The 20,055-nt window shown below is 32.9% G+C and overlaps 4 protein-coding genes across 5 annotated transcripts; 2 read left to right on the top strand and 2 right to left on the bottom strand.

The window, feature by feature from the left end:
- Positions 1-532: 532 nt before the first annotated feature.
- Positions 533-10,548, top strand: LOC114880120 (alpha-tubulin N-acetyltransferase-like). Its single transcript, XM_029195762.2, has 8 exons — positions 533-1,432; positions 5,105-5,254; positions 5,966-6,137; positions 7,403-7,544; positions 8,219-8,324; positions 8,470-8,557; positions 8,931-8,977; positions 9,970-10,548. The coding sequence occupies exons 1-8, from the start codon at positions 1,329-1,331 to the stop codon at positions 10,250-10,252; spliced, it is 1,092 nt and encodes a 363-aa protein (XP_029051595.1). The 5' UTR covers positions 533-1,328; the 3' UTR covers positions 10,253-10,548.
- A 670-nt stretch (positions 10,549-11,218) lies between these two features.
- Positions 11,219-12,761, bottom strand: LOC114880123 (phospholipid phosphatase 6). The gene is made up of 4 exons (XM_029195769.2): positions 12,596-12,761; positions 12,196-12,330; positions 12,030-12,129; positions 11,219-11,953 (listed from the first exon to the last, which is right to left on the bottom strand). Exons 1-4 carry the CDS (start codon positions 12,602-12,604, stop codon positions 11,559-11,561), a joined length of 639 nt encoding a protein of 212 aa, XP_029051602.1. The 5' UTR covers positions 12,605-12,761; the 3' UTR covers positions 11,219-11,558.
- A 283-nt stretch (positions 12,762-13,044) lies between these two features.
- Positions 13,045-15,066, top strand: LOC114880122 (60S ribosomal protein L10a). Its single transcript, XM_029195768.2, has 5 exons — positions 13,045-13,151; positions 13,593-13,748; positions 14,180-14,328; positions 14,565-14,737; positions 14,838-15,066. Exons 1-5 carry the CDS (start codon positions 13,147-13,149, stop codon positions 15,006-15,008), a joined length of 654 nt encoding a protein of 217 aa, XP_029051601.1. The 5' UTR covers positions 13,045-13,146; the 3' UTR covers positions 15,009-15,066.
- A 424-nt stretch (positions 15,067-15,490) lies between these two features.
- LOC114880117 (regulator of telomere elongation helicase 1 homolog) lies at positions 15,491-20,011 on the bottom strand. 2 transcript variants are annotated; one of them, XM_029195757.2, is made up of 13 exons: positions 19,921-20,011; positions 19,475-19,540; positions 18,973-19,396; positions 18,650-18,905; positions 18,308-18,568; positions 17,930-18,237; positions 17,655-17,861; positions 17,402-17,564; positions 17,065-17,322; positions 16,746-16,985; positions 16,182-16,667; positions 15,917-16,061; positions 15,491-15,837 (listed from the first exon to the last, which is right to left on the bottom strand). In XM_029195757.2, exons 2-13 carry the CDS (start codon positions 19,533-19,535, stop codon positions 15,761-15,763), a joined length of 2,886 nt encoding a protein of 961 aa, XP_029051590.2. In that variant the 5' UTR covers positions 19,536-19,540; positions 19,921-20,011; the 3' UTR covers positions 15,491-15,760. The 2 variants fall into 2 exon arrangements, with proteins under 2 accessions (XP_029051590.2, XP_029051589.2); XM_029195756.2 differs by lacking the exon at positions 19,921-20,011 and having other exon boundaries at positions 19,475-19,610.
- Positions 20,012-20,055: the final 44 nt, after the last annotated feature.

The raw sequence follows: 20,055 nt of genomic DNA, 5'->3' as shown, positions 1-20,055 counted from the left end.
CGAAAACATACAAACATAGTATCGACTAAGCAGTACCTACAATTTAGTGTTCGTCATAGTTCAGTATTTCGAAACAAGATGGCGCTGACAGTGCCATTTGCAGAACACTATGTAATCATAACATTCTAAAGTCAGTGACAAATATTTCTCTTCATTTTTATTACTACTAACGTGATAAATGCATTCTAGTGTGATTGCTTAAAGTACACGATTGACGCAGACTATTTTGCAAGCTCTGAAAAGCTGAAACCATCAACATCCATCGAACGTAACCATAATTAAGTTCAGGCTAAACAAATGTTTAAATTTTTCATTTTATGGATTGACGAAAACTGCATTGTTATTATTTGAAATATATTAAGGATATAGAAGATTTTATTATTTATATTGTTTTAGGTAAATGATTTTAATCATTTTAAAAAGAAAAGAAGGTCCTTCGCGCATGCGCAGTAGTGGATCGTCACGCTTTGCAGCTCATGGATGCGCGCGCACCTCGGCGCGACTCGCGGCTGTAAGGAAAAAATTGAACGTACCGCTCGCCAGTAAACTGTGAGACTTCCAGCGATTCGGCAGGTGAAACTTCGTCTCGTTATTAAATTTCTCTCCACTACATTATCGAGTACCTTTGTCTACAATCATTCTTCTAAACCAGTGATTTTATACAGTACACAACCTCGATGTGCTTCGAAACTGTATCGGTTAGCTGTCAAATTACCAGGGATACTACTCCTAACTTCTCTCGCAACTTACCGTAATAGTAAAAAATCGACGTCATAGCAACTATGGATATCAGTCGGCTACGAGCCGCGAAGTGAGTCAGTTCGCAGTGTATTAATCGATTTGAGAAGCTGTACACTTTGTCTCTGCACTCATGAACATGTTGAAAACGGCAATTCTTCTCAAGATATCGGAAGAATATACGTAGAATCCTTGCATTGTGAGTAAACAGTACGGGGAACACGAGGCGGTGACATCGAGAAACGAAAATAGAATTAATCGCGTAAAATCACGCGACTCTAAGAAGATTCGTGTGACACCGAGTGTGACAGGCGACAAACAATCAGATCAATGATTAAACGCAGCCTGTCGTAACTCGAAGCAAGACGAAACATCGTAATTTTCTTCCCGGAAACCACGCAGTGAAGTTGGCCCGGTGGATGCCATTGACCGCCATATTCAGGACAATCGAGACAGTTTCGAAAAAAAACTGGAAGGTGGTGGTACAGTACGTCGGTAAAGTGACAGAAGCGTTGAAAGGTTAAGGGCCGGTTGTTGATCGAATTTACGCGTGGAAATCGACGAAACGGTGGTGAAAAATCGTCGACGAAATGGAGTTCAAGTTCAACGTAAATAAACTCTTACCCAGAAAGATCAACAAGGTCACCCATACCCTCATCCCAGAAGACTTCAGAGGTGATCGTCGTGAATTACAGTAAGTTACGTTTTTTATCATTTCATAAATCAAACTTTTATCTCTCATCTCGTTAATATCAATTTTTCATTTAGACATTGTTGTACCGAGTGTTAATCCAGGCCAGAGTTTCCCAAAATTTTTCTCCAATAATTTTAGCTTATTTTTTAGGTTGGGTAATTCATACTAGTAAAAATTTAAAAAAAATGTTATTAAAACACATTATTTATAAATATAAAACTTTCCAAATTGTCGCTGAACGTAGTTTGGGAAACCCTGATCCAGACAAACGTGTCACGTCATGCTTAAAATGTAGAAAAGAAGATGCGCAATAGTATTTGAAAATTATTTGCGAGAAAGAAGAGCGGATGCTGGAAGAAAAGTAAAAATCGATACACTGTAAGAGGTTATTTATCGCGGTCGTCATCTTCAAGGTTGCGTTGTAATATGGAACATGCATAGCACTTTCACTTCGCGTCGATGACACCAGGCCTAGTCAATTTGTAGTCATTCTTGCGTCTCGATCACTTCCTGGAACATAATCACAGTTGTTTTAGTTATAATGTAAATACACTGTATTCGAGGACGTTGACGGTGTCACATTGGCCGATATTGCCGGCAAATCGATGGCGAAAGTAAATGTCAATGGAACAGATACACGCGTTGGCGTCGCTTGAATTCTTTCACGAGATAACTGTACAAAAATTCTTTTAAAAAATGACCATTCTCTAATTGATATGTTTACAGGATTATGAACAAACATGCGACAATTGAATAAGGAATGTTTGAGAAAACTTACAGGATAATCATATTAGATGACGCGGTCTGATTCTTACACGCTCGAACTACAATTTTAATGGAATTTAAGAAAGATTTAAAATTATACCGAGGTTTAATTTGTCGGCCTCGTTGGTAAAAATATTTCTCACGATATAAAACGTGTTAAAACACACAAAGAACACTCTAGTTTCGCATATTTTCTGTCTCGCGAGTTCCCTCAGTCCCATTGTTTGCAATGTGGGCGTTCAGAATAGGGTTGCGGGGGCAGCTGAAAATAATGCCTTCGAATACACGTTACACGTGTCCTCTTAGTCTTCGTCCCTTTCGTAAACATCTAGGTGGAAATTAATCAGGACACCTTTGATTACAACCAGCCCGTAATACGCCGGGGATATATTTGGACTTCACGCTCAAATATTTCCCCTCTTTCGTTTAGTATTCTTCGATTCGTATGTTTACCTACTATTAGAATGTTTGTCGTCGCGTTAGGTCTGCTTTTCGCCAGGCAAACAGCTGTTCAAACGTTTGAATTCTTAAACGGTGACTCGCAATCTCGCGGAAGTCTATGATGAAATTCTGCCGGGCCGGTTATTCGCCCTGTTCGCCTCTTATGAAATCGATAATCGCTATCCCTTTCCCCGATTCCGATCTACCTAGAATGAATCGTAAAAAAATCCCCTTAAGGGCGGGTCCCGGATGACCCAGCATTTTCTGTCGGAGGATTAACTAACAATTTCCCTTCAGTCTCCATATGGTAGCGATAGTATGGGTAAAGCAATCTCCCTATCATCGTGATTGTGTCTTGATTGTGTCAATTTAAATCTCGTTTTTCTCATCGAAGCAGATTATATTGTACAAGCAAAGTAATGGATCCAATCGCGATCAAATCAAGCTTTCCCAGAAAAAAAACGTTTCAATAGAAATAAATTTTCAGAAATTCTTGATCATTTTAGAAAACGAGCGCGATGATTTCACAGTTTTGAAGCGGATTGCATATTCATGAGAATGATTTTCTTTTTCTCGTGAAAGTAGCGTGAAACATTCGGTTTCCTTCTTTTTTCATTTTATTTCATTTCTGCGTCTCATTCGTTTCCGATGATGCTCGTACGAGCGTAGGATTAAAGTTAATTGATACGAACTGTCTCATTCAACACGATGAAATATCGCCAATAGAAGGCGAACGAGAATTTTAATGCAACGCAATTCCGTTCAACATCTCTGATAAGCCGAGCCACGTTATCTGTTCGTGTAACGATCATTGTCGTTTAGTTTTATTTGTGTAAAGATATTTTAATAGATTCCTTGGCTTTGCTGCTAGCACTGGTATAGATGCTTGGAATGAGAACGCTACGAGTTGCTTTAAAAATAGCTGTGCAACTTCGAGGATGATAATATGAAAATCAAATTTAGATTTGAACGTTTCGTCTACATATAATTACAGGTATATTATTTATTCTTGTAAGATAATTCTATTTTATTAGCTGCATATTAAATTAAATATTTACACCTTCTTTTTTTTTTTTTTTTTGTAGGTATATATGGTAAAGGCCTTCATTTCTAACACCTTGGAACATTTCCCATTACAAAGTTAAATTACTTGATGTACTTCATATTTGGATCATGGTTACGAATGGGTTAATTCCTTCAATAATTCACCAATGTTACCTGATACTTGAAACTTCACGTGACCCTCGATGATCCATCATCGTACCTTTCAATGTCTCCTGAAAACATTACGTTGTTAGGATAATCGATCGTCATTTGCATTGCAAAATAGCTTTACCGGCTGAATTCCAGTCTCAGAAATTAGGTCGGATCTCGTAACACATTAACTTATGGTATGATCGACTTTCTTTCACGAATGCTCCCAAATAGCAGCTACTTATAACAAGTGATAAAAAGAAATGAAGCAGAGAATCCTATGTAGCACCTGGATCTTTTTAATAATTCATTAACAGGTGTCTGTCTTTAAAAGCGACCAGTTATCAACCGGGTGAGGGTTAACACATTTGTCCGAGAACTGTAATTTTACAATTGCAATCCTCTATGTTCTACTGTGACAGTCAACGTGTACTGTACACAGATGATTTATCGTGTTTGATTGTTTTGTAACATCACACGAGTACACGGTATTCAATAATAATATACTTTCACCTTTATTGGTATTTCAAAGTGGTTCGTTCACATCAATCGACACGTTCGCCATGCGAATCATTCTTTCCGCTGTTTCTTGTTCCTCCAGTTTTTTCTCACTTTCAAACACGCGGAACAAGAAAACAATCAATCGCACGCCGCTGAGTCAGACGCCAATAATTTCGAAGCGTAATCAGATTGTGTAATTGATTTACGAATCGCTGTTTCCGGAAAAGTTGTCCGAACGCCTCTATTCCGTCGCGTAATTACGTTGCGACGCAAACATCCTTGTGTATTCAAGCAATCACGAATGTTATGGAAACATTTTCGATATGATTTGAAAACAGAGAAGCTGTTGACGAAACAATAATTGCAATGAATGAAATGGTGAAAATATTCAGATCTAAAATTAGAGAGATACAACAATAACGATACTTTCTTGAAAGAAAATAAAATAGAAGGATTGCCTTGAGGAAAAGAGAAAAGAGAAGAGAACCGAAAGTAGAGCACCTGTTTCGTGCTATTTCAGTTGTAAACCGCAACTTACAACAAAGTTAATGAATATCATTGTAATCGAGGTCGAATTACTTAGTGAGCTAGTGTGCTCCTTAAGTTTGCTTATAAAGTTTCCGGGAACGCTATCTTAATTACATATCGTACAGTAAGAGCAATCGATTTCTCTTTTCACTGTAACAACAATTTTAGTAACTAACAAAGAGATTATTTGGAAGTTTTAATTATGTATACAACTGATAAAGCGTTTAAAAATTTCTGTTTCAGCGAATGTCAGAGGCAATTGAGCAGAATTTTAGACGACATGGGCGAGGCTTCAGCAAGGGCTCAAGGGTTGAATAAGTCGATAACCAACTCCCTGAAACTTCGAGATACGGACCATATAGTTTATTTATTAGTGGACAATGAGGCTAACAAGTGAGTTTTCCAAATATTTTACAGTTAAAAATTTAATATACAAGGTGATCCCAGGCAACTTTTAAAGGATTTAAAACCTGAGTAAATCTTGATTCTAAAGAGAACCCTGTTGAAAAATAGTAACTTGAACCCCAGCCAGTGAGAAGGAAGCTGTATTTCCCAGGATAAAGGGTATCACGATGTGCAAACTGGTTGGTGGATCGATATGTCGTGTCTGGTGTCGCCGTGGCTGCAGAAATCCAGCTTTCCCGTCCAGAATCCTCGTCCAAAGGATTCTACGCCCAGGGCGTTTCATATTTTCTCTAATCACTTCCTGCTTGCCAGCAGACAGCATCGTTGAGAAAATTGTTATCACACCTGTACACGCAAATTCTCGGTACCGAAACGATGCATCGTTTGTTCGCGAATAATGTTTTAACTATGGGTCAAAATGACCGCAACTCAGAATGTTCATTTATCGAGAGCTAAAATTTCAGAAAGTAACAGTATTACAGATAAACCAGTTATCCCGTATCATATTTCTTGTTTTTTGTATTTGAATAAAACGAGTCTGATTCTGGTTCTCGTTAATGCATTGATGCATCAAAACATCAATTACATCCGTTGCATTCATTGCAAAGCTATCTACGTCTAGTGATGCAAGACACGATCGGTGGACCACAACCATGAATCATTGTCGCATGATATTACAATCTTGCTTCGATTTAACAGCGGACTGGGCAGCGTGGTAGGACTGTTAAAGACCGGATCGAAGAATCTCTTCATGTTCGACGAGATCGGTGCTCATTACCAGCTGAAGCCGAGATGCATTCTCGACTTTTACGTTCATGAATCTCGACAACGTATGGGCCTTGGAAATATTCTCTATCAGCACATGCTCTCTGTAAGTACTTCCATAATTATTCAGAACGAAGAGTAAACAAGTAGATTGAAAAATACGAAACTGATTATATTTTTCTTCATTCTTTTTTTGTTCTGAGTAAATTAATAGGTAGAGCTATTTCACACCATTTGCATACAAAGGAACGCACTGGATAGTGCATGGAACGATTAATTTCAAAGTGACGTCCATAAATCTGCGAAAAGAAAAAGAAGAAGAAAAAGGGTTGGCAAAGAATTGCTGTTCGTGCTCGTGGCTCATATCCTACCTATTTTTTTCTTTACCTCATTCTGTTATGGTTGCTGCACTTCTGTCAGAATCACAGCAAGTGCCTAGCGACACGTGAATTCACCTCGGTCTCGTGCACGGTGCTTAGCTATTACGATTGCCAGTCTGTACGGTACTTTTCCGTAATTAAAGCTTATTAACTCGGTTTCACGATGCTATACAGAGTCTACCATTAACTTGCGTTCTCTGTTTTGCAAAAAATTTCTTTCTTTTTTTGTTTATATTTAATAGCTTAGAAAATGCACCGTGTTTATATTGAAATTAGCAAAATTATATAATTAAATATTATCTAAGACCGTAGATCTACGCTATTAAAGTCTATGATTTATTTCATGAAAGGTAGATCTACAGTCACAGTGCGTTAATGACTTTAGAACCGTTCTAAATTCAATGAACAAGATTGAATAGCATTCATAGTAATCAGCATTACATACGGCGAAGATAATCAACAGTCTTTCCATACTTTCACCGAGATTCTGAGAATCTAAAGCGTAACTTGAGTAAAGGACGAATAACGAGCAGGGTAATTAACGCCGGGTATGATTAAGGGTAATTAACAATTTCCCAACGCTTTCGCTGCCATCTAAGAATATTTAAAGCGTAATTGAAGAAGGTCGAATAAGGTTTAAGCATTAAATAAATGTTTTAAAAGGTATTTTTCATCTATACAAATGACTAACAAAAACAGAATTACCAAGAAAAATGTTTGCGGGCCTAGAATCTTGATTTCGTGACTGTTTCTCGATAAGAAATTGTTCAGGTTGGGTTAGTAAAGTGGTAGTAGATGATCTTAAAGAGCAGCGTGACAAAAGGTCATTATACATGGGCGTTACGGTCGAAGGTAACTCAGAAGGTGACTGAACTCGTTCAAAGTGTTTCCTACATCACAATTCATTCATTATTTACACTCACGGAAAAAGAAATTAATGTACTAACATTTTGTTTACCTGTTTCAATAATACTGTAATATTATTTTTTAGGAAGAAAACATCAGGCCGGTGAAGCTAGCAATTGATAGACCTTCAGAAAAGTTCTTAGCCTTCTTAGACAAATATTATGGTCTTTCGAAAATAATCCCTCAGAACAACAAATTTGTCGTTTTTCAAGGATTCTTTGATGATGGTACGTTCCTTTCCTCTGGCGTTTAATATTATGTTAGTTTGAATGGTGTGGTGTAAACAGTTTATCAAAAGAAAATTTTATTTTCAAAATTGTAACGAAGACTTACGTATAAAAATGACCATCTAACGATAGGATGAACCATACAACGTCTGGTCTTGAAGGTAATTTCATAAAAAACTCGACCATGAACCCATTGTCGATCTGGTTTCAAGTTAAAGGTACAAGAATGGTGCAACGAAGGTCGGTTCGCATTATAGTCCGTCCTTCGTCGAACGGTGCCCTAAATCGGTAATTCATACCTGGAGAAGTATTAAATCGTGGTCAATGTCATCCTACAACGAGCCTATTATACGATTACCCTGGGTCGATTCGAAGCTGTCCTTAAATGATAAACTCGTCGCGTTGTCGATTATGTATGAGCTGATCCAATTCTCGTGACGTGAACTGATACAAGACAGAAAATTAGTCATCTTTATCCGTAGTCCGTAATAAGAAAAGTGATAAGAAATATCAATGTTTAAAATTATTCCAAAGTGGAGGATTTTGCGGTTCTGTCAGAGAGTGATAAATTGTTTATTTCATGTGAAAGTTATTTCTTTCTTTTTCTTTTTTTTCAATGAAATTCCTTGAATAAAAAAGTTGTACCGATTATGTGATTATTTGGTGATTTTCAGAACGTCAGGATGTAAGAACAAACAGATACAGTTTACCAGCTAACGCGACAATGGATATCGGTGCTTCTAACACTATGCACAATAATTTTGGAAAAAATAATTCTAGGTACAGAATACATTTAATACTATTAAAATTGTTGATGTATAATAAAAGCAAATCTCTCAATGTTATTGTATTTAAAGGAACAATTCTATAATTATATTAGACAGATTTCATGTAAAAATCAGTTAAAAATTTGTATTATTTTCAGTATGAACGGTGTTCCTTATTCGTCGTCAGTTTCGCGCGCTTCATTTGGCAGATACGCCGCAGCACGCCCACCTTGTTCCATGGCGAATGTAAGTACAACACCATAGAACATCGACTTCAGGTTGGAACTTGCGACACAAATTGGTTGAAACAGAGAAAAATATATAATTATAATACACTGAAGCGTATTTTGATATTCTACTTTTAAATTGTATGTATTAGAAGATTTAGACTTCACCTTTGAATTAAAATATTTTTATTGTAATTTTTGTTATAATACAGCTAACGCCTCAGTTATTATCATTAATAACATCATTTGAATTGTTCAATAATAAAGTAATACAATTTTTTTATAATCCTTATAATTTATTTTCTAGAACGTTCAGTCAACTAATAGCTGCATTAGAAATGTTTCCCAATGCTTGCAATACCACAACTAATTGCATTAACGCTTTTTTCTAGATAATTCATAATACCGCTGTGCTTGGTCCATCCGCCGAGCGTACCGGGTGAGTAAAATCGAAAGATAATCAACCAGATTAATTCAATTCTTGGATGGATCGTAAGGTCATCTAGACAATAAATTGTCTTTCATTATTTATCACTATTCTGTATAGAATGCTTTAAGTGACTGAAATGATATTAATTGAGTTTTTATAACACTGACTGACGGTTGAGAATTGTAATCACAATATGGAAAACCTTTATAACGTTGTTTATAAAAATCTCATAGAAATTTATGAAGATGTTAATAGATACTGAACTGAGTTTAGGGTACTGAAAAAACAAATGGGAGAAAACGTTGTAAAGAGTTTTCTATAATTTGTTAAATGAAAGACGTTGAAATATAAGTGTCATTCGTTGCAACAACACTCTTTCAACGCACACAGACGCTTGATTTCTCGTTAGAACAATTCGCGCATGTATTATGTGTACGTTAGATTAATTTATTGCGATACCTATTATTTTTCAATGGTCACTCGCACCTGTGCATATAATTAAAAGTTATTCACCAAATGCTCGGCATGAATTTTATATTTACTTCCTTTTCGTTGACAGATATTGAGCGATTCCACTCCCATGAAAAAAAATATACCAGTTCAATATCCCTCAAAATCCTCTGCACACCGGCAACACGATCCTTTTATTCTTATTTGCAGAGTAAGTAATTTTTTTTTTTTTTGCGTCACTTGCAACAATCGAGATTCGTGCATGATGTACTTTCTTTCTTCTACGATAATAATTTTTGTTCAATTACAATGGCGTACAATTGTATTTTATTACAATACTGAAATAAAATGAATTACACTATAAAACAGTTCATGGTAATAAGCAATTGTGTATTATGATCTTCCAAGGGTAATCAGATGGACGTCTTTTGAAGCAGGAATATAATTTAATAATATACAATTGCACGTGACAAGGAATTGTAATCATTGAATGCATGCGGTTGTGATCGTGCATGTTTCCACTACGTCTTCATGGGAAGTTACTTTTTCAGTGAAAAATTGAGTACGCCAGCTGCGACAGAATCGAAACCAGAACGCCCACGTTCATTGAGCCTTTATTCGGAAGAAGAACAGAAACAACGTACAAGCGAAATGTCGACAGTACCAACACCTGCTTTACCAGAACATCAACCAACACCTTTTGTTACCATTTTACGGGAAACAGAGAAAACTGAGAAAAATATAAAACCTTCGCCATCGTGCAGTCAAGAAGTAGCTGGTACCAATCAGCATGCTCGACTGGATCTTAAGTTTTATCATTCCCCTTTGTGGTAAAGAAACTCAGAGTAATAGAAGAATCATGGAAAAATTCATGAAACTTTTACATCTTGAAACGAAATATTTGGAGAAAAGTAATCATTAACAAAGCTTGATGGTAATTGAATGATTAGTAAAATGATATGTTATATAAGAATAATTAGAAAAAGTATATTCTAATGGAATTCACTCTAGTAGACAATGGAAAATGTGTCTGTATGTCAGTTGGTATACACGATTATTTTTATTTTATTTTATTATGTGGAGCATTCGATAAATTATCATTGAGTGTTAAACAAAAAATATTTGATAATTAAGCCTGTATGAGATAATTAAAATTTGAACAAATGCAGGGTGCATTATAATTATTATAAATGGAATTTTTCAAAACTATAGGTGATGTCAGTGATTTTGTTAGAATAATATACTGGCATAATTTTATTTTGAACCTGAGGATAGAATCATAGAAATCATATTTATAATGACATTAAGTACAATACATTTTCATTGATTGTAATGACTATGATACTAAAGTTATTAGTAAGTTATTCATAAAAGAATGAATTGAAATCGTAGTACACGTCTTGTTCGTGTAGAATGCATATATAAACTGGCTTGTAATTTTATACTCTACTTCCCCAGGGAAGCCGACCATGCTCGGTACTGTACAAGATACTTTTCATATACCATGGATATAGTAATGTGTAAGTTTATCTTATGACTGAATTTAACATTCCTTTCGTTTAGAATATTAAAGTAAAGGGGGAATTGTTATCATTCCTTTTCGAATTTCAATATTTTCCGAAGACGATAAAACTATTCGTATAACATATATATTTATTGGTCATACATGGAATATTTTGTATTTTATACTACTAAATTTATGGATATTTGAAATGATGAGACATAACTATAAAGGTGCAATAGCCGTTATTGAAAAAAATTATTTCATGTGATAAGAAAATAAACAGGTAAAGTACAAAATATTGTGATTTATTTTTTAACATAATAATTCTTTGATTAAATATAAATTTCCCCCACACATTTACTTAAAATAAAACATGAATTCCTATCATTAAATAACATTCCTTATTTTTCAGGCAGTCTTAGCAATAATAGTCTTATAGTTAACTCTTTTCTATTTTGGTAGTTGCCGAATTTCACTTACCTAATTAAAATCAAGGTATATTAAAATATCACTTCTTTGCATGCGTTAGTTTGTTAAAAATAATCATTAAAATTGACTGTGTAAAATAGTGAATTAAGAAATAATATCTTTTTTAAAGTCAACAAACAAACATTATAGTCAAACAATAATCAATTCCTAGGCATCATCTTCTGCACCATCTACTTTTGCATCATTCAGCCAAGATACCAAATATGCACAAGTTTTAGCATCTAAATACAAAAAACTTAAGAGCATTCCTTCAACATAACCTAATATAAGTCCAGCACAGATATCAAGAATATGATGCCTTTTCATTAAAAGTCTTGACATAGCTAAAGAGAAAATCCATGCTGCTATTGGTAGCAGACAAAAAACAGATACTGGCCACAAATATTTAAAAACATAAAAGATAAGCACTGAGCGAGAAACATGACCTGAAGGAAATGAGTATTTGTCAGGACCCACTGAAAAAGGATCATTAGTAGGTACTGGTCTTCTTCGTCTAAAAAATGCTTTTAAAATGGCAATAACAATAATATCCAGTAGTAAACCTAAAAATATAATAATATAAACATAAACATTTGTACAAGGTATTGCATTGTTATTCCTATTAAATATTATGCTTACCAAACAATAAATTCACTTGCATTTGGTACAAATTTTTATTATCAAGAATCCAAATAAATGCAAGGATTGATGCGATCCAAGGTATACCATGACATGATATCTACATAGATAAAAAATAATTTATAATATTTATCAATCATTATTATAGATATACTATTGGGCATACCTCTAATGCAGTGTTATGTATTTTTAGTTGTCTCAGAGGCATCAATTTTTCTATGCATTTTACTAGTTTCTCTGTTAATTGAACATCAATGGCTAATATATTTTGTAACATTGGTGGAACTTCTCTTTTGTGATGCTGTAACAAAAATATATATGAATACTTAACAAACAATTTATTTGATTAAGATAAACTCATTTTATAAATTCCATAACTTCGAGTCATTGAAATACAATTTTTTTCTATTATAAAATACTTGTGAATAATATATTAAATTGTTTAAATAAAGTTCATAATTAATATTCGCTAGTTCTGTAAACATACATAGATAAAAATAATAAGCCAGTCATCACATATAATTTTTACATATAAATGGAATTAAACAGCATAATAAAAAGCATACCTTCCCCATCTTATTTCATAAATCGAGACTAGTAGAATGGTGAATAATTGTTAAATGATTACTCTTGTAATTAAAATATACTACGCACTTAATCATCTACTGTTATCAACATCAGCAATAATTTTTGTACTACTACACGCCTTATCAACTGAGTATACTCATATATTATACTTGTGATCTGAAGAGTATAAGATGATTATCTAGTTGATAAATTTATCTACATATACAAATTTTCGTTCTTCTCATTGAACAAATAATAAATTATTATATATTGTATATATATTAAAGAAATTGAAATATAGTTTTAAAAACAATTAGAATATAAAAATAACGATAAATACAGAAAGTATTTCAACGTTTACTGCGCCACCTGTATCAAGTTGAGGAATTATATAAGGAAGTCTGAATATTTATTGACGTTTCCTATCTAGTGGACATACATTACGTTTAGCTCTTCTACTATATAGAAGCTTGGTCTTTCTTTTCCGGTCTTAATCGCGGAAAGGCAGGGTCTCTTCTCCTTTGCTAGCCGCGATCCATCCAGTGCAGAAATGACGTGAGTATTTAATCTTTCCATATTTTAGTAATCCAAAGTTTTATTCCTTCATTGATATTAGAATAATTTATTGCATTATATTGTTTTGTCGGAATCGTTAATATTTTCTGTAACAAATAATAATTTCAAACATTATGTTCTATTAATCTCTGTACTTGATAATCCAGTTATTCACAAAAGCATTCGTTCACTCCACGTGTGTAACATATTTTATATATTTAATTAATGTTGTAAATCAGAATTACCAATTATAATCGATAATATTAATGTTAGTAATGTTAAACGTTGGTTAACGTTAAATTACAACACATTCGCCACGTGGGCGGATTACAACCGAATATCTTGTATATGGTGTCTTTATATAAATATAATAATTTCAAAGTTCATTAATTTATGTTTTCTAATATTAAATATCTTCTAATATATAAATTTTATTAACAGGTCCAAAGTATCGCGTGATACTCTGTACGAGTGTGTGAACTCGGTTATTCAAAACTCACAGGATAAAAAAAGAAAATTTTTAGAAACAGTGGAACTACAAATCGGTTTGAAGAATTATGATCCGCAAAAGGACAAACGTTTCTCAGGCACCGTCAAGTATGTTTCTACCTGACATTGAGGATTCTTTTCAGTTTTTCATGACTGTTAAAAAATATTTGATATCATCTGAAAAGTTTGCCTCATATGTAGTCAGGAAGCTGGGTTTTACCTGGCGGACCTTTACCCAGGGTCTTAAATAAATTGGGGAGGTATTGTACCGTTATTTTTATTGCAGGATCATACTTTATGATCCTGTCGGTAAGTTAACATTCAGTAGACTATTTAATAAATTCAAAACTTATCAAAAACACTGTTCGATGATGGTATATTGCATGTATTATCTGAACAGTTTGTGTGGATACTTTATACACTACTGAGAACATCAACTTTTATACATAATTAAATTTTTGAAAGAATATTTTATAAACACAATATATTAATATTAAATTATAGAAAAATATAATATTGTAAATTAATTTGTGTTAAAGGTTAAAAAATATTCCAAGACCAAAGATGCAAGTTTGTGTTCTGGGTGACCAACAACATTGTGATGAAGCTAAAGCCAATAATATTCCATATATGGATGCTGAAGCATTGAAAAAATTGAATAAAAATAAGAAACTTGTAAAAAAGTTAGGTAAGTTTTAATGTATACTCTGGTAAATTTAATATTGTTTATCTTCCAAAAAGCACCATTGTTAATGGATAAGAATGTAACAATGGCCGTCGAACGGAAGAAGATTAAATTCTTCGCTTGGTGTGGAGCGTTGTATCATTACATCGAGCCTCAATCCGCGTTGAGACAAACTTAAAAATTATTTTTAATTTTATATTAGATTTTAATCTGACATTAAATTAAACGTGTATTTTCAGCTAAAAAATATGATGCATTCTTGGCTAGCGAATCTTTAATTAAGCAAATTCCACGTATTGTTGGTCCTGGACTTAACAAAGCTGGTAAATTTCCTGGTCTTCTTTCTCATCAAGAATCAATGGTGGGAAAGATTGATGAGGTGAAGGCTACAATTAAATTCCAAATGAAAAAGGTACAGGAATTTGTGATCAACAAATTTATTGATTCTTTGTCGACTTTGATTATAAAAATTAATTATATGGTATGTAATTTGAAAAATGTATTATTTCTAGGTATTGTGTCTATCAGTAGCGGTAGGACACGTGGAAATGACTCCTGATGAACTGGTCCAAAACGTACATCTTTCAATCAATTTTTTGGTTTCGTTGTTGAAAAAACATTGGCAGAATGTGCGTTCCCTTCATATCAAATCTTCTATGGGACCTCCTCAACGGCTGTACTAATTCAGTTAGTACAATTGTTTTTGATGTGCATCAAATAAAAATATAATTTCAATACTTATATGTGTATAAGTATTTAAAACACTATAGTACAAAGTCAATTTTTCACCTTGTTGTACAGGGTAAGATTTTCTCGCTGATTAAGCCAAAGGCAATGCAGTTAATTACCGTGACAGGTATGATCTCTGTTGACTGTCTTTCAACAGGACATTAGCAGTTAATTATCGTCTCTTTTGTAGCGTATATGTACTTAGGTATAGAATGAAAATAAGCATAATATAATCGACAGCAGTGCCTCTGGCTTAATATGTTCCTTAACGCGTGCGGTAGTGAGGTAATAATTGCAGCTCGGCCACGATAAGGCAACGTTGTAAATTAAGCCATTGAATTTTTAATTGCAGCGCGTTTTAAAAAGAAACCATCGGTATTTTGCAGTGCGATATTAATAAAATTAGGATTTTACATTGTTGAAAATAAAAAAAGAAAACATTCAAAAATATATTTTGATATTCAGTTATTTAACTAGTTGCTACTCAACCATGGACCTTCTAGTATAGCTTTTGCTCAGATCACATTTAATTATTTATTAAATACTTAATTTATGGCGATCTTTTTAAAATACAAGTTTGTCAAACGTTTATTTTGATAGTTCTTCGGTCTTGTTTAATAATAAAATACTTGAAATTCATTAGGCACTATTTACATTTAATGTAGTTTTAATAATCTCACATTTAAATCTTGGTAATTTGAAGTTATTATTGCATATCTCTTAAATGTGCAACTTGAACTTCAAATGCAGCGATATGTTGTTTCTTCAAAAAATGTTTAAATCCTGGAAATGATACATTATTAAAATCATTAAAAGTGAACAATTTAAGGGAATTTTTATAATAATATTTAACAAAATATACCTATAAATAAATGATCTAATCCTTTGTTTGGTGGAAATAGATTTTTAAGTACTTTTAGTAATTCTTCAAAATTATTTGTGCTGTTATAATCTTGTATTATTTTTGAGAATATTTTATAATTGGATTGCGACAAAGATTGCTTTACCTAAAAATGCAATGCATACATGAATTAATTATTATACAAAATTATTTAATGAAGAGTTCTCTCACAAATATCTGCTGCCAACAGTTACAGATTTGCAATTATATTTTATAAATTACTTACCTCTTTTATATATATTTTGCCCAAAACCTTTTTATCGGTGCTATTATTATCAGTTTCTGCATTGCTCTGTTGAGAATTTGTCGGAGCATTTACATTTTCTATATTTGCATCCGAAAGAGTTGAAGGACCAGACAAGTATTCGTTGCATTCCACGGGTAACATTATTATTTTTCGTTTTTTTCTGACTGATTCAGTAATATTTTTTGTTAATTCACACGAAGTTTGATTTTCTTCTAATTTGCAGGTACTAAAATTAATCATAGGTTTTGAATCAGTTGCTAAAATCTCAAAAAAACTTTTTTTCTTCGCTTCAGCTGGTTTTTTATCTTTTTCATTTTTATCAATATATAAATCAATGTTAAAATTATCTTCTACCGAGGATTTTGTATCAGTTTTCGGTTTCGAAGTATTTTTTGACATTTGAGAGACAGTCGTGTTAAATGATGCAGATGTTGCCGGTAATGAAACATTTCTTGGTTGTGGTAACTAAACAAAAAGTTTATAGTAAATTAATAGTCCTAGTCATCAATAACACTTGAAAAAGAATATCGAAATTATACTTACAGTACAATTTGCGTATCTGAAAAAATCTCTCAGTTCTTTTGTAACAAACCCGAAGTGATTAAAATTTTTAACATAAGGCCTCAGCCAAGCAGACAGCTGCTTTTTAAAACTAGGATTCTCAAATCTACAGTCACAAAGAATTATAGCTCCGTAATCATTTTTGTGACGAATTATACGACCAATAGCTTGATTAACAGCTCGTGATGCTTCAAGTTGATACCATTGCTGACCAGACAAAATCTAAAGAGAGAAAGATAAAAGCATAAAATTAAAACATTTGATGTATGTTTAATATATTATAAATTTCAATTTTAATTACATCGTTATCTTGACGTTTTATTTCTTCTAAATATCGTTGTTTTAATATAACTCTAGGATCTTTTAAAGGTGGAAATGGAAGGCCAGTTATCATTACAGCTCTTCCGTTTGCATTGGCAAAATCGAGTCCTTCGCTCACTTTACCTCTACAAACTGCCATAAAAATAGCTCCTTTGTGGGAGGGATCTTTAATTCTCTCGTAATATTCATTTATAATTTTCAAAAAGTCATCTTTATATTGTGGTTCCACGTATATGGGCTAAATTATGTAAATAAATGTTTGATTACATTTACTATTTCTACATAAAATCATTTTTTCTTTTGTATATAATAATTACCTTACGCTCTGCTATTTTAGTCCACAAACCTACGTTTTGCCATTCTTCTCGACATTTTTTCATTACTGGATATGAAGGAAAAAAAATTAGTAAACCATGAGGAATGAGGCAGCTGAAATTAAATATTGTTCGTCCAAGAGACATTATGTATTTCGGATCGTTCCTAAAAAGAAATTACACAGTTCACATAGTACATTACAAGAATTCATACACGGAGTGTACCATGCAACAAGTTCCATGGGGTATATATTACCTTGTATTAAAAGAAGAATTTAAAGAATAGCCATCGGGACCTTGACTAAGAACACCCACGCATATTTGCTCCCCTTTTACAATATGTGGATTTTCTAACTGAACTTCAATTGGTATTCCAAGCTCAGATATAAAAGGTTTTAACGGAGATAATGTTCCACTTGTTAATACTACCGACTGCACACCTTGTTCCATCAGTTGTTGCATACTTTCCAAAATATTATATTATTACAATTAACGTAGAAATATATAAATTCGATTAATTATTTAAATTACCTATATCCAGGACTGAAGCACCAATAGCTAATAACTTTCCCTTCGTTTTTCGAGACCTTCTTCTTTGTTCCCCAAACATCCTTTTTACTTTTTTTTTGTTCTTCTACCTGAATATGTACTTTATAGCACTGTTTAATTTTTTCTTTATAGCGAAGGCTATTGCCATGATTAAACACGGTTCTTAGTACATCACTGAATTTTTGAAGAGCATTACCCTTTCTTGTAAATGGAGAAGTACTTGTAGTTGTTAAATAAAGTACAATTTTTTCTAAGTTTTCTATTACAACTTGCTCTTTGCCATGAGTTAACTGTTGAATATATTAATTTCTTTTTATTTGACTTCCATATGTGGCTAATCACTATTTATCGACTATTTACCTGTGCCTTTTCTAATAATTCAAAAATGTATCCACCGGGGTGTGTATCTCCTTCCTCGCGTTTTACGATCTGTATCGAGTCAATGGCCTTTTCTAAATCTAAAAACATGGTTTTTAAAATATATAAATCCTCGGCAGTAAAATCTATTTGAACATTTCCTGAAGTTTCCATTGAAAATTCATTCTGTTCAATATCCTTAGCCATATATTCCATTACTACAGTTAGTTCATCTATGCACATAGCAATATCGGTACTGCATATCTATAATACAATGAATAATTACATCAAAAGTTCACATTATTTATTCAATGTTTACTAAACGTAGTAACATTATTTAAATACCTGTAATGATGCTGCTTCCTCACATATTTTTTCAATATTGTGTGCTTCATCCAGAAGAACAACACTGTTTTGTAAATCTATACCTTGTGATCTCCGTGATTTTGGATCTAACAAGTAATTATATGGCATGAAAATAATATCTGCATTTTGTTTAAGTTCTTTAGACAAGAAATATGGGCAACATTTGTTTTTATGACCAGCTTTAACTAAATCCTCTATATCTAGCACTTCCTGCTTGAAGGAAGGATCATCTTTTCTAAAAAATTTACCTTTTATTTATTTTACTTATCAATGTTAAAAGAACATTAATAACAATAGTTTACCTAGTTTCAACGTTATTATAATAAAAGCATGTCCTAGATTTCACTTTAGACTGACACATATATATCTTGTTTAAAGCATTGATTTCTTTGGAGACTTCTGGATGAATACAAAGTTGATCTCGAGATCCCAACACAGCCACAGTTACGTGTTTGTAAGAAGTTCTTTTCAATTCTTGCATCGCTTGTGAAAGTTGAGAATGTGTTCTTGATGCATAAATAATTTTTGGTGCTGTCCAACTGAAACTAGTAGCAGGATTTGAATTGCCTGTAGCTTCGTTAAGTTCATTTTTTAATTTTTTAAAGAAGTGTCCTCCAAAGGTAGGATTTTCTACTCCTCCAACTAAAGATTGTGCTTGTAACTGAGCTTTCTTCGTTAGCAACCAACTTAAAGAGGAACATAGAAGGCAGAGAGTTTTTCCTGTACCTAGGGTATATTTTATTAATTAATTTTAATATTTTGATCATTGATAAGATACATACGAATAAAAAAATTTCACTGTACCAGTTGGCGATTCTAAAACGCCGTTTTTGTTATTCTGAAGACATTCTATCACCTTTGTCATATATTCTTCTTGTACAGAATACGGTTTGAAAGGAAAATTTACAATAACATTATTAATTGTTACTTCGGGCATCTTTTATTATAAAATGTACAAAATGTCTACGTGAAATTTTTTACAATGTTCAAAATACTGATTGATAAATTGAGAAGTGTTGACTAGTTAAAACGAACAGAAACGTTAAGCACATATTCCCGCCAAATTCTAAAGACTTTCTAACCATTAAACAACGGCCAGGTGTATATATATAATATTTGTATTTACAATAAATTGATATATGTATTTCAAACATAATCAATTTTGCTTCAGCGATAAAGTAATAATAGAAATTGACATTTCGACTAAAATTAAAAGTCGTCCTATTTCTTATCTTAAATTAAATTTTTACCGTGTAATTAAATGCTAAGTTAAAAATTGTTATTTTCAGCTGATATTTTTAATATAACCAAGATTACGTATTATCAAATCATCAATCAACTGGTCTTAACAATCTACATACATTAAAACATTATTTTATCTTTGA

Source organism: Osmia bicornis, chromosome 5 (assembly GCF_907164935.1).
Source record: "Osmia bicornis bicornis chromosome 5, iOsmBic2.1, whole genome shotgun sequence".
Taxonomy (NCBI): Eukaryota; Metazoa; Arthropoda; class Insecta; order Hymenoptera; family Megachilidae; genus Osmia; species Osmia bicornis.
Note: the sequence above shows the minus strand (reverse complement) of the source record. Positions and strands in the feature narration are given on the sequence as shown.

Coding starts and splice junctions, on each gene's coding strand:
- LOC114880120 (XM_029195762.2), top strand. CDS start 1,329: ATGGAGTTCAAGTTCAACGTAAATAAACTCTTACCCAGAAAGATCAAC. Junction 1,433..5,104: donor GGTGATCGTCGTGAATTACA/GTAAGTTACGTT, acceptor TTTCTGTTTCAG/CGAATGTCAGAGGCAATTGA. Junction 7,545..8,218: donor TCAAGGATTCTTTGATGATG/GTACGTTCCTTT, acceptor GGTGATTTTCAG/AACGTCAGGATGTAAGAACA.
- LOC114880117 (XM_029195756.2), bottom strand. CDS start 19,607: ATGCCCGAAGTAACAATTAATAATGTTATTGTAAATTTTCCTTTCAAA. Junction 17,565..17,654: donor AATTCTTCTTTTAATACAAG/GTAATATATACC, acceptor ATTTCTTTTTAG/GAACGATCCGAAATACATAA. Junction 15,838..15,916: donor ATTAGATCATTTATTTATAG/GTATATTTTGTT, acceptor TATCATTTCCAG/GATTTAAACATTTTTTGAAG.
- LOC114880122 (XM_029195768.2), top strand. Junction 13,749..14,179: donor CGTTTCTCAGGCACCGTCAA/GTATGTTTCTAC, acceptor TTTGTGTTAAAG/GTTAAAAAATATTCCAAGAC. Junction 14,329..14,564: donor GAAACTTGTAAAAAAGTTAG/GTAAGTTTTAAT, acceptor GTGTATTTTCAG/CTAAAAAATATGATGCATTC.
- LOC114880123 (XM_029195769.2), bottom strand. Junction 12,130..12,195: donor TACATAACACTGCATTAGAG/GTATGCCCAATA, acceptor TTATCTATGTAG/ATATCATGTCATGGTATACC. Junction 11,954..12,029: donor GCAAGTGAATTTATTGTTTG/GTAAGCATAATA, acceptor TTATATTTTTAG/GTTTACTACTGGATATTATT.